The 12,850-nt window shown below is 54.7% G+C and overlaps 1 protein-coding gene across 2 annotated transcripts in view; it reads left to right on the forward strand.

Annotated features, from left to right (window-relative positions):
* The window catches only part of gbf1 (golgi brefeldin A resistant guanine nucleotide exchange factor 1), a 105,655-nt gene that overhangs the window by 82,837 nt on the left and 9,968 nt on the right, over window positions 1-12,850 (forward strand). For both annotated transcript variants that reach the window (XM_072437641.1, XM_072437642.1), the window contains exons 30-31: window positions 59-210; window positions 1,318-1,633. In XM_072437641.1, coding sequence (XP_072293742.1) covers window positions 59-210; window positions 1,318-1,633 — 468 coding nt within the window. The remainder of the gene's footprint in view (window positions 1-58; window positions 211-1,317; window positions 1,634-12,850) is intronic.

Here is a 12,850-nt window from a genome sequence, read left to right on the forward strand (position 1 = left end):
GCTCTCTTGCAGGCGCTCACTCTGCTCTCTTGCAGGCGCTCACTCTGCTCTCTTGCAGGTGCTCAGTCGGACAGCGAGCTCTCGTCTCGTCACTCGGAGCTCACTCTGGACCGAGGTTACACTTCAGATCCCGAGATTTACAACGAGCACAGCAAAACCCGACTTCCTCGTTCCACCACCGACACCGACATGAGCAGCGGCTGGCTCGTGGTAAGGACGGGACCAGGGACGGGGACCAGGGACGGGGACCGGAGACGGGCCATGTCTCGAGGCGTGAGGTGACCTGACCCTCGAGACATGTCCCGGGGCGTGAGGTGACCTGACCCTCGAGACATGTCCCGGGGCGTGAGGTGACATGACCCTCGAGACATGTCCCGGGGCGTGAGGTGACCTGACCCTCGAGACATGTCCCGGGGCGTGAGGTGACATGACCCTCGAGACATGTCCCGGGGCGTGAGGTGACATGACCCTCGAGACATGTCCCGGGGCGTGAGGTGACATGACCCTCGAGACATGTCCCGGGGCGTGAGGTGACATGACCCTCGAGACATGTCCCGGGGCGTGAGGTGACATGACCCTCGAGACATGTCCCGGGGCGTGAGGTGACATGACCCTCGAGACATGTCCCGGGGCGTGAGGTGACATGACCCTCGAGACATGTCCCGGGGCGTGAGGTGACATGACCCTCGAGACATGTCCCGGGGCGTGAGGTGACCTGACCCTCGAGACATGTCCCGGAGCGTGAGGTGACATGACCCTCGAGACATGTCCCGGGGCGTGAGGTGACATGACCCTCGAGACATGTCCCGGGGCGTGAGGTGACATGACCCTCGAGACATGTCCCGGGGCGTGAGGTGACATGACCCTCGAGACATGTCCCGGGGCGTGAGGTGACATGACCCTCGAGACATGTCCCGGGGCGTGAGGTGACATGACCCTCGAGACATGTCCCGGGGCGTGAGGTGACATGACCCTCGAGACATGTCCCGGGGCGTGAGGTGACCTGACCCTCGAGACATGTCCCGGGGCGTGAGGTGACCTGACCCTCGAGACATGTCCCGGGGCGTGAGGTGACATGACCCTCGAGACATGTCCCGGGGCGTGAGGTGACATGACCCTCGAGACATGTCCCGGGGCGTGAGGTGACATGACCCTCGAGACATGTCCCGGGGCGTGAGGTGACATGACCCTCGAGACATGTCCCGGGGCGTGAGGTGACATGACCCTCGAGACATGTCCCGGGGCGTGAGGTGACCTGGTTTCCCCTTCACCGGGCCACGCCCTCTTATGACGCGTTACTCTCTGGTCTCGTCGCAGGTGGGCAAAGACGACCTGGAGCTGAAGCCTTCTGTGAACTCTAAACCCGAGCCCAAACCCGAGCCCAAACCCGAGCTCAAACCCGAGCTCAAACCCGAGCCCAAACCCGGTGTGAAGGCGGAGGTGCGCCACGCCCTGGTGAACCAGTACAGCTTGACAGTGGGCCAGGACCTGGGCCAACACGACACCAAGTCTCTGCTCAAGTGTGTAGAGACTCTGTCGTTCATCGTGAGAGACGCGGCCCATGTGACGCCGCACAACTTTGAGCTCTGTGTCAGGGCCATTCGGGTGTTCGTGGAGGCCAGTCTCAACGGAGGTGAGAGACCGGGACTAAAGCGGGACTAAAGCGGGACTAAAGCGGGACTAAAGCGGGACTAAAGCGGGGCTAAAGCGGGACTAAAGCGGGACTAAAGCGGGTCTAAATCGGGACTAAAGCGGGACTAAAGCGGGACTAAAGCGGGACTAAAGCGGGGCTAAAGCGGGGCTAAAGCGGGACTAAAGCGGGACTAAAGCGGGTCTAAATCGGGACTAAAGCGGGTCTAAAGCGGGTCTAAAGCGGGACTAAAGCGGGACTAAAGCGGGACTAAAGCGGGACTAAAGCAGTACTAAAGCGGGTCTAAACCGGGTCTAAAGCGGGACTAAAGCGGGACTAAAGCGGGACTAAAGCGGGACTAAAGCAGGACTAAAGCGGGACCAAAGCGGGTCCAAAGCGGGACTAAAGCGGGTCTAAAGCGGGACTAAAGCGAGACTAAAGCGGGACTAAAGCTTGACTAAAGCGGGACTAAAGCGGGACTAAACCGGGGCTAAAGCGGGACTAAAGCGGGACTAAAGCGGGACTAAAGCGGGACTAAAGCGGGGCTAAAGCGGGACTAAAGCGGGACTAAAGCGGGACTAAAGCGGGTCTAAATCGGGACTAAAGCGGGTCTAAAGCGGGTCTAAAGCGGGACTAAAGCGGGACTAAAGCAGTACTAAAGCGGGTCTAAAGCGGGACCAAAGCGGGTCCAAAGCGGGACTAAAGCGGGTCTAAAGCGGGACTAAAGCGAGACTAAAGCGGGACTAAAGCTTGACTAAAGCGGGACTAAAGCAGGACTAAACCGGGGCTAAAGCGGGACTAAAGCGGGACTAAAGCGGGGCTAAAGCGGGACTAAAGCGGGACTAAAGCGGGACTAAAGCGGGTCTAAATCGGGACTAAAGCGGGTCTAAAGCGGGTCTAAAGCGGGACTAAAGCGGGACTAAAGCGGGACTAAAGCGGGTCTAAACCGGGTCTAAAGCGGGACCAAAGCGGGTCTAAAGCGGGACTAAAGCGAGACTAAAGCGGGACTAAAGCTTGACTAAAGCGGGACTAAAGCAGGACTAAACCGGGTCTAAAGCGGGACCAAAGCGGGTCCAAAGCGGGACTAAAGCGGGACTAAAGCAGGACTAAACCGGGTCTAAAGCGGGACCAAAGCGGGTCCAAAGCGGGACCAAACCGGGTCTAAAGCGGGACCAAAGCGGGTCCAAAGCGGGACTAAAGCGGGACTAAAGCGGGACTAAAGCGGGTCTAAACCGGGTCTAAAGTGGGGCCAAAGCGGGTCCAAAGCGGGACTAAAGCGAGACTAAAGCGGGACTAAAGCGGGACTAAAGCGAGACTAAAGCGGGACTAAAGCGAGACTAAAGCTTGACTAAAGCGGGACAAAAGCGGGACTAAAGCGGGTCTAAAGAGGGACTAAAGCGGGACTAAAGCGGGACTAAAGCGGGACTAAAGAGGGACTAAAGCGGGACTAAAGCGGTACTAAAGCTTGACTAAAGCTTGACTAAAGCGGGACTAAAGCGGTACTAAAGCTTGACTAAAGCTTGACTAAAGCGGGACTAAAGAGGGACTAAAGCGGGACTAAAGCGGGACTAAAGCGGGACTAAAGCGGGACTAAAGCGGGACTAAAGCGGGACTAAAGCGGGACTAAAGCGGGACTAAATCGGGACTAAAGCGGGTCTAAAGCGGGTCTAAAGCGGGACTAAAGCGGGACTAAAGCTTGACTAAAGCGGGACTAAAGCAGGACTAAACCGGGTCTAAAGCGGGACCAAAGCGGGTCCAAAGCGGGACTAAAGCGGGTCTAAAGCGGGACTAAAGCAGGTCTAAACCGGGTCTAAAGCGGGGCCAAAGCGGGTCCAAAGCGGGACTAAAGCGAGACTAAAGCGGGACTAAAGCGGGACTAAAGAGGGATTAAAGCGGGACTAAAGCTTGACTAAAGCTTGACTAAAGCGGGACTAAAGCGGGACTAAAGCGGGACTAAAGCGGGTCTAAAGCGGGACTAAAGCGGGACTAAAGCGAGACTAAAGCGAGACTAAAGCGGGTCTAAAGCGGGTCTAAAGCGGGACTAAAGCGGGACTAAAGCGGGACTAAAGCGGGACTAAAGCGGGACTAAAGCGGGACTAAAGCGGGACTAAAGCGGGTCTAAAGCGGGTCTAAAGCGGGACTAAAGCGGGACCAAAGCGGGTCGGGTCTAAAGCGGGACTAAAGCGGGACCAAAGCGGGTCGGGTCTAAAGCGGGTCTAAAGCGGGACTAAAGCGGGACTAAAGCGGGACTAAAGCTTGACTAAAGCGGGACTAAAGCGAGACTAAAGCGGGTCTAAAGCGGGTCTAAAGCGGGTCGGGACTAAAGCGGGACTAAAGCGGGACTAAAGCGGGACTAAAGCGGGACTAAAGCGGGACTAAAGCGGGTCTAAAGCGGGACTAAAGCGGGACTAAAGCGGGACTAAACCGGGACTAAAGCGGGACTAAAGCGGGACTAAAGCGGGTCTAAACCGGGTCTAAAGCGGGACCAAAGCGGGTCCAAAGCGGGACTAAAGCGGGTCTAAAGCGGGACTAAAGCGGGACTAAAGCGAGACTAAAGCGGGTCTAAAGCGGGTCTAAAGCGGGACTAAAGCGGGTCTAAAGCGGGACTAAAGGGGGACTAAAGCGGGACTAAAGCGGGACTAAAGCGGGACTAAAACGGGACTAAAGCGGGTCTAAAGCGGGTCTAAAGCAGGTCTAAAGCTTGACTAAAACGGGACTAAAGCGGGTCTAAAGCGGGTCCAAAGCGGGACTAAAGCTTGACTAAAGCGGGACTAAAGCTTGACTAAAGCAGGTCTAAACCGGGTCTAAAGCGGGACCAAAGCGGGACCAAAGCGGGTCGGGTCTAAAGCGGGACTAAAGCGGGACTAAAGCGGGACTAAAGCTTGACTAAAGCGGGACAAAAGCAGGACAAAAGCGGGACAAAAGCGGGTCTAAAGCGGGTCTAAAGCGGGACTAAAGCGGGACCAAAGCGGGTCTAAAGCGGGACTAAAGCGGGACTAAAGCGGGTCTAAAGCGGGTCTAAACCGGGACTAAAGCGGGTCTAAAGCGGGACTAAAGCGGGACCAAAGCGGGTCCAAAGCGGGACTAAAGCGGGTCTAAAGCGGGACTAAAGCGGGACTAAAGCGAGACTAAAGCGGGTCTAAAGCGGGTCTAAAGCGGGACTAAAGCGGGACTAAAGGGGGATTAAAGCGGGACTAAAGCGGGACTAAAACGGGTCTAAAGCAGGTCTAAAGCTTGACTAAAACGGGACTAAAGCGGGTCTAAAGCGGGTCCAAAGCGGGACTAAAGCTTGACTAAAGCGGGACTAAAGCGGGTCTAAAGCGGGTCTAAAGCGGGACTAAAGCAGGACTAAAGCGGGACTAAAGCAGGTCTAAACCGGGTCTAAAGCGGGACCAAAGCGGGTCCAAAGCGGGACTAAAGCTTGACTAAAACGGGACTAAAGCGGGTCTAAAGCGGGTCCAAAGCGGGACTAAAGCTTGACTAAAGCAGGTCTAAAACGGGACTAAAGCAGGTCTAAAGCTTGACTAAAACGGGACTAAAGCGGGTCTAAAGCGGGACTAAAGCGGGACTAAAGCGAGACTAAAGCGGGACTAAAGCGGGACTAAAGCGAGACTAAAGCGGGACTAAAGCGGGACTAAAGCTTGACTAAAGCGGGACAAAAGCGGGACAAAAGCGGGACAAAAGCGGGTCTAAAGCAGGACTAAAGCGGGACTAAAGCGGGACCAAAGCGGGTCGGGTCTAAAGCGGGACTAAAGCGGGACTAAAGCGGGACCAAAGCGGGTCGGGTCTAAAGCGGGACTAAAGCGGGACCAAAGCGGGTCGGGTCTAAAGCGGGTCTAAAGCGGGACTAAAGCGGGACTAAAGCGGGACTAAAGCTTGACTAAAGCGGGACTAAAGCGAGACTAAAGCGGGTCTAAAGCGGGTCTAAAGCGGGTCGGGACTAAAGCGGGACTAAAGCGGGACTAAAGCGGGACTAAAGCGGGACTAAAGCGGGTCTAAAGCGGGACTAAAGCGGGACTAAAGCGGGACTAAAGCGGGTCTAAACCGGGACTAAAGCGGGACTAAAGCGGGTCTAAAGCGGGACTAAAGCGGGACTAAAGCGGGACTAAAGCGGGTCTAAACCGGGTCTAAAGCGGGACCAAAGCGGGTCCAAAGCGGGACTAAAGCGGGTCTAAAGCGGGACTAAAGCGGGACTAAAGCGGGTCTAAACCGGGTCTAAAGCGGGACCAAAGCGGGTCCAAAGCGGGACTAAAGCGGGACTAAAGCGGGTCTAAAGCGGGACCAAAGCGGGACCAAAGCGGGTCGGGTCTAAAGCGGGACTAAAGCGGGACTAAAGCGGGACTAAAGCTTGACTAAAGCGGGACAAAAGCAGGACAAAAGCGGGACAAAAGCGGGTCTAAAGCGGGTCTAAAGCGGGACTAAAGCGGGACCAAAGCGGGTCGGGTCTAAAGCGGGACTAAAGCGGGACTAAAGCGGGACTAAAGCGGGACTAAAGCGGGACTAAAGCGGGACTAAAGCGGGTCTAAAGCGGGTCTAAACCGGGACTAAAGCGGGTCTAAAGCGGGACTAAAGCGGGACTAAAGCGGGACTAAAGCGGGTCTAAAGCGGGTCTAAACCGGGTCTAAAGCGGGACCAAAGCGGGTCCAAAGCGGGACTAAAGCGGGTCTAAAGCGGGACTAAAGCGGGACTAAAGCGAGACTAAAGCGGGTCTAAAGCGGGTCTAAAGCGGGACTAAAGCGGGTCTAAAGCGGGACTAAAGGGGGATTAAAGCGGGACTAAAGCGGGACTAAAACGGGTCTAAAGCTTGACTAAAACGGGTCTAAAGCAGGTCTAAAGCTTGACTAAAACGGGACTAAAGCGGGTCTAAAGCGGGTCTAAAGCAGGTCTAAAGCTTGACTAAAACGGGACTAAAGCGGGTCTAAAGCGGGTCCAAAGCGGGACTAAAGCTTGACTAAAGCGGGACTAAAGCGGGACTAAAGCAGGACTAAAGCGGGACTAAAGCAGGTCTAAACCGGGTCTAAAGCGGGACCAAAGCGGGTCCAAAGCGGGACTAAAGCTTGACTAAAACGGGACTAAAGCGGGTCTAAAGCGGGTCCAAAGCGGGACTAAAGCTTGACTAAAGCGGGACTAAAGCTTGACTAAAGCAGGTCTAAAACGGGACTAAAGCAGGTCTAAAGCTTGACTAAAACGGGACTAAAGCGGGTCTAAAGCGGGACTAAAGCGGGACTAAAGCGAGACTAAAGCGGGACTAAAGCGGGACTAAAGCGAGACTAAAGCGGGACTAAAGCGGGACTAAAGCTTGACTAAAGCGGGACAAAAGCGGGACAAAAGCGGGACAAAAGCGGGTCTAAAGCGGGACTAAAGCGGGTCTAAAGCGGGACTAAAGCGGGACTAAAGCGGGACTAAAGCGGGACTAAAGCAGGTCTAAAGCGGGTCTAAAGCGGGTCTAAAGCGGGACTAAAGCGGGTCTAAAGCGGGACTAAAGCAGGTCTAAAGCGGGTCTAAAGCGGGTCTAAAGCGGGTCTAAAGCGGGACTAAAGCGGGTCTAAAGCAGGACTAAAGCAGGACTAAAGCAGGACTAAAGCGGGACTAAAGCGGGACTAAAGCGGGACTAAAGCGGGACTAAAGCGAGACTAAAGCGGGTCTAAAGCGGGTCTAAAGCGGGTCGGGACTAAAGCGGGACTAAAGCGGGACTAAAGCGGGACTAAAGCGGGTCTAAAGCGGGACTAAAGCGGGACTAAAGCGGGACTAAAGCGGGTCTAAACCGGGACTAAAGCGGGACTAAAGCGGGTCTAAAGCGGGACTAAAGCGGGACTAAAGCGGGACTAAAGCGGGTCTAAACCGGGTCTAAAGCGGGACCAAAGCGGGTCCAAAGCGGGACTAAAGCGGGTCTAAAGCGGGACTAAAGCGGGACTAAAGCGGGTCTAAACCGGGTCTAAAGCGGGACCAAAGCGGGTCCAAAGCGGGACTAAAGCGGGACTAAAGCGGGTCTAAAGCGGGACCAAAGCGGGACCAAAGCGGGTCGGGTCTAAAGCGGGACTAAAGCGGGACTAAAGCGGGACTAAAGCTTGACTAAAGCGGGACAAAAGCAGGACAAAAGCGGGACAAAAGCGGGTCTAAAGCGGGTCTAAAGCGGGACTAAAGCGGGACCAAAGCGGGTCGGGTCTAAAGCGGGACTAAAGCGGGACTAAAGCGGGACTAAAGCGGGACTAAAGCGGGACTAAAGCGGGACTAAAGCGGGACTAAAGCGGGTCTAAAGCGGGTCTAAACCGGGACTAAAGCGGGTCTAAAGCGGGACTAAAGCGGGACTAAAGCGGGACTAAAGCGGGTCTAAAGCGGGTCTAAACCGGGTCTAAAGCGGGACCAAAGCGGGTCCAAAGCGGGACTAAAGCGGGTCTAAAGCGGGACTAAAGCGGGACTAAAGCGAGACTAAAGCGGGTCTAAAGCGGGTCTAAAGCGGGACTAAAGCGGGTCTAAAGCGGGACTAAAGGGGGATTAAAGCGGGACTAAAGCGGGACTAAAACGGGTCTAAAGCAGGTCTAAAGCTTGACTAAAACGGGACTAAAGCGGGTCTAAAGCGGGTCTAAAGCAGGTCTAAAGCTTGACTAAAACGGGACTAAAGCGGGTCTAAAGCGGGTCCAAAGCGGGACTAAAGCTTGACTAAAGCGGGACTAAAGCGGGACTAAAGCAGGACTAAAGCGGGACTAAAGCAGGTCTAAACCGGGTCTAAAGCGGGACCAAAGCGGGTCCAAAGCGGGACTAAAGCTTGACTAAAACGGGACTAAAGCGGGTCTAAAGCGGGTCCAAAGCGGGACTAAAGCTTGACTAAAGCGGGACTAAAGCTTGACTAAAGCAGGTCTAAAACGGGACTAAAGCGGGTCTAAAGCGGGACTAAAGCGGGACTAAAGCGAGACTAAAACGGGACTAAAGCGGGTCTAAAGCGGGACTAAAGCGGGACTAAAGCGAGACTAAAGCGGGACTAAAGCGGGACTAAAGCGAGACTAAAGCGGGACTAAAGCGGGACTAAAGCTTGACTAAAGCGGGACAAAAGCGGGACAAAAGCGGGACAAAAGCGGGTCTAAAGCGGGACTAAAGCGGGTCTAAAGCGGGACTAAAGCGGGACTAAAGCGGGACTAAAGCGGGACTAAAGCGGGTCCAAAGCGGGACTAAAGCGGGTCTAAAGCGGGTCTAAAGCGGGACTAAAGCGGGTCTAAAGCGGGACTAAAGCAGGTCTAAAGCGGGTCTAAAGCAGGACTAAAGCAGGACTAAAGCGGGACTAAAGCGGGACTAAAGCGGGTCCAAAGCGGGACTAAAGCGAGACTAAAGCGGGACTAAAGCTTGACTAAAGCGGGACAAAAGCGGGACAAAAGCGGGACTAAAGCTGGTCTAAAGCGGGACTAAAGCGGGTCTAAAGCGGGACTAAAGCGGGTCTAAAGCGAGACTAAAGCGGGACTAAAGCTTGACTAAAGCGGGACAAAAGCGGGACTAAAGCTGGTCTAAAGCGGGTCTAAAGCGGGACTAAAGCGGGTCTAAAGCGGGACTAAAGCGGGACTAAAGCGGGTCTAAAGCGGGTCTAAAGCGGGACTAAAGCGGGACTAAAGCGGGACTAAAGCAGGACTAAAGCGAGACTAAAGCGGGGCTAAAGCAGGTCTAAAGCGGGTCTAAAGCGGGTCTAAAGCGGGACAAAAGCGGGACTAAAGTGGGACTAAAGCAGGTCTAAAGCGGGACCAAAGCGGGTCCAAAGCGGGACTAAAGCGGGTCCAAAGCGGGACTAAAGCGAGACTAAAGCGGGACTAAAGCTTGACTAAAGCGGGACTAAAGCGAGACTAAAGCGGGTCTAAAGCGGGACCAAAGCGGGTCCAAAGCGAGACTAAAGCTTGACTAAAGCTTGACTAAAGCGGGACAAAAGCGGGACAAAAGCGGGTCTAAAGCGGGACTAAAGCGGGTCTAAAGCGGGTCTAAAGCGGGACTAAAGCGGGACTAAAGCGGGACTAAAGCGAGTCTAAACCGGGTCTAAAGCGGGACCAAAGCGGGTCTAAAGCGGGTCTAAAGCGGGACTAAAGCTGGTCTAAAGCGGGACTAAAGCGGGACTAAAGCAGGTCTAAAGCTGGTCTAAAGCGGGACTAAAGCGTGTCTAAAGCAGGACTAAAGCGGGACTAAAGCGGTTCTAAAGCGGGACCAAAGCGGGTCCAAAGCAGGTCCAAAGCGGGACCAAAGCGGGTCTAAAGCGGGTCTAAAGCGGGTCTAAAGCGGGACTAAAGCGGGACTAAAGCGGGACTAAAGCGGGACTAAAGCGGGTCTAAAGCGGGTCTAAAGCGGGTCTAAAGCGGGACAAAAGCGGGACTAAAGCGGGACTAAAGCAGGTCTAAAGCGGGACCAAAGCGGGACCAAAGCGGGTCCAAAGCGGGTCTAAAGCGGGTCTAAAGCGGGACCAAAGCGGGTCCAAAGCGGGTCCAAAGCGGGACTAAAGCGGGTCTAAAGCGGGACTAAAGCAGGTCTAAACCGGGTCTAAAGCGGGACCAAAGCGGGTCCATAGCGGGACTAAAGCGAGACTAAAGCGGGACTAAAGCTTGACTAAAGCTTGACTAAAGCTTGACTAAAGCGGGACAAAAGCGGGTCTGAAGCGGGACTAAAGCGGGACTAAAGCGGGTCTAAAGCGGGACTAAAGCGGGACTAAAGCGGGACTAAAGCGGGACTAAAGCGGGTCTAAAGCGGGTCTAAAGCGGGTCTAAAGCGGGTCTAAAGCGGGTCTAAAGCGGGTCTAAAGCGGGTCTAAAGCGGGACAAAAGCGGGACTAAAGCGGGACTAAAGCAGGTCTAAAGCAGGTCTAAAGCGGGACCAAAGCGGGACTAAAGCAGGTCTAAAGCGGGACCAAAGCGGGTCCAAAGCGGGTCTAAAGCGGGTCTAAAGCGGGTCTAAAGCGGGACTAAAGCGGGACTAAAGCAGGTCTAAAGCGGGACCAAAGCGGGTCCAAAGCGGGTCTAAAGCGGGTCTAAAGCGGGACCAAAGCGGGTCCAAAGCGGGACTAAAGCGGGTCTAAAGCGGGACTAAAGCAGGTCTAAACCGGGTCTAAAGCGGGACCAAAGCGGGTCCATAGCGGGACTAAAGCGAGACTAAAGCGGGACTAAAGCTTGTCTAAAGCGGGACTAAAGCGAGACTAAAGCTGGTCTAAAGCGGGTCTAAAGCGGGACTAAAGCGGGACTAAAGCGTGTCTAAAGCGGGACTAAAGCGGGACTAAAGCGGGACTAAAGCGGGACTAAAGCGGGACCAAAGCGGGTCTAAAGCGGGACTAAAGCGGGACTAAAGCGGGACTAAAGCGGGTCTAAAGCGGGTCTAAAGCGGGTCTAAAGCGGGTCTAAAGCGGGACTAAAGCAGGTCTAAACCGGGTCTAAAGCGGGACCAAAGCGGGTCCAAAGCCGGACTAAAGCGGGACTAAAGCGAGACTAAAGCGGGACTAAAGCTGGTCTAAAGCTGGACTAAAGCGGGACTAAAGCGGGACTAAAGCGGGTCTAAAGCGGGTCTAAAGCGAGACTAAAGCGAGACTAAAGCGAGACTAAAGCGAGACTAAAGCGAGACTAAAGCGAGACTAAAGCGGGACTAAAGCGGGTCTAAAGCGGGACTAAAGCGGGACCAAAGCGGGTCGGGTCTGAAGCGGGACTAAAGCGGGACTAAAGCGGGACTAAAGCTTGACGAAAGCGAGACGAAAGCGGGACTAAAGCGGGACTAAAGCGGGACTAAAGCGGGACTAAAGCGGGTCTAAAGCGGGTCTAAAGCGGGTCTAAAGCGGGTCTAAAGCGGGACCAAAGCGGGACTAAAGCAGGTCTAAACCGGGTCTAAAGCGGGACCAAAGCGGGTCCATAGCGGGACTAAAGCGAGACTAAAGCGGGACTAAAGCTTGACTAAAGCTTGACTAAAGCTTGACGAAAGCGAGACGAAAGCGGGACTAAAGCGGGTCTAAAGCGGGACTAAAGCGGGACTAAAGCGGGTCTAAAGCGGGACTAAAGCGGGACTAAAGCGGGACTAAAGCGGGACTAAAGCGGGTCTAAAGCGGGTCTAAAGCGGGACCAAAGCGGGTCCATAGCGGGACTAAAGCGAGACTAAAGCGGGACTAAAGCTTGACTAAAGCGGGACTAAAGCAGGTCTAAACCGGGTCTAAAGCGGGACCAAAGCGGGTCCATAGCGGGACTAAAGCGAGACTAAAGCGGGACTAAAGCTTGACTAAAGCTTGACTAAAGCTTGACGAAAGCGAGACGAAAGCGGGACTAAAGCGGGTCTAAAGCGGGACTAAAGCGGGACTAAAGCGGGTCTAAAGCGGGACTAAAGCGGGACTAAAGCGGGACTAAAGCGGGACTAAAGCGGGTCTAAAGCGGGTCTAAAGCGGGTCTAAAGCGGGACTAAAGCAGGTCTAAACCGGGTCTAAAGCGGGACCAAAGCGGGACCAAAGCGGGACCAAAGCTTGACTAAAGCGGGACTAAAGCGGGACTAAAGCGGGACTAAAGCGGGACTAAAGCGGGACTAAAGCGGGTCTAAACCGGGTCTAAAGCGGGTCTAAAGCGGGTCTAAAGCGGGACTAAAGCGAGACTAAAGCGGGACTAAAGCGGGACTAAAGCGGGACAAAAGCGGGACTAAAGCTGGTCTAAAGCGGGACTAAAGCGGGACTAAAGCTGGACTAAAGCGGGACTAAAGCGGGACTAAAGCGGGTCTAAACCGGGTCTAAAGCGGGACCAAAGCGGGTCCAAAGCCGGACTAAAGCGGGACTAAAGCGAGACTAAAGCGGGTCTAAAGCGGGTCTAAAGCGGGTCCAAAGCGGGACTAAAGCGGGTCCAAAGCGGGACTAAAGCGGGACTAAAGCGGGACTAAAGCGGGTCTAAACCGGGTCTAAAGCGGGACCAAAGCGGGTCCAAAGCCGGACTAAAGCGGGACTAAAGCGAGACTAAAGCGGGTCTAAAGCGGGTCTAAAGCGGGTCTAAAGCGGGACTAAAGCGGGTCTAAACCGGGTCTAAAGCGGGACCAAAGCGGGTCCAAAGCCGGACTAAAGCGGGACTAAAGCGAGACTAAAGCGGGTCTAAAGCGGGTCTAAAGCGGGTCCAAAGCGGGACTAAAGCGGGTCTAAAGCGGGTCTAAAGCGGGTCCAAAGCGGGACTAAAGCGGGTCTAAACCGGGTCTAAAGCGGGACCAAAGCGGGTCCATAGCGGGACTAAAGCGAGACTAAAGCGGGAC

Source organism: Eucyclogobius newberryi, unplaced genomic scaffold, assembly GCF_026437365.1.
Source record: "Eucyclogobius newberryi isolate DKJ021-1_F unplaced genomic scaffold, fEucNew1.0.hap1 SCAF_8, whole genome shotgun sequence".
NCBI classification, from domain to species: Eukaryota; Metazoa; Chordata; class Actinopteri; order Gobiiformes; family Gobiidae; genus Eucyclogobius; species Eucyclogobius newberryi.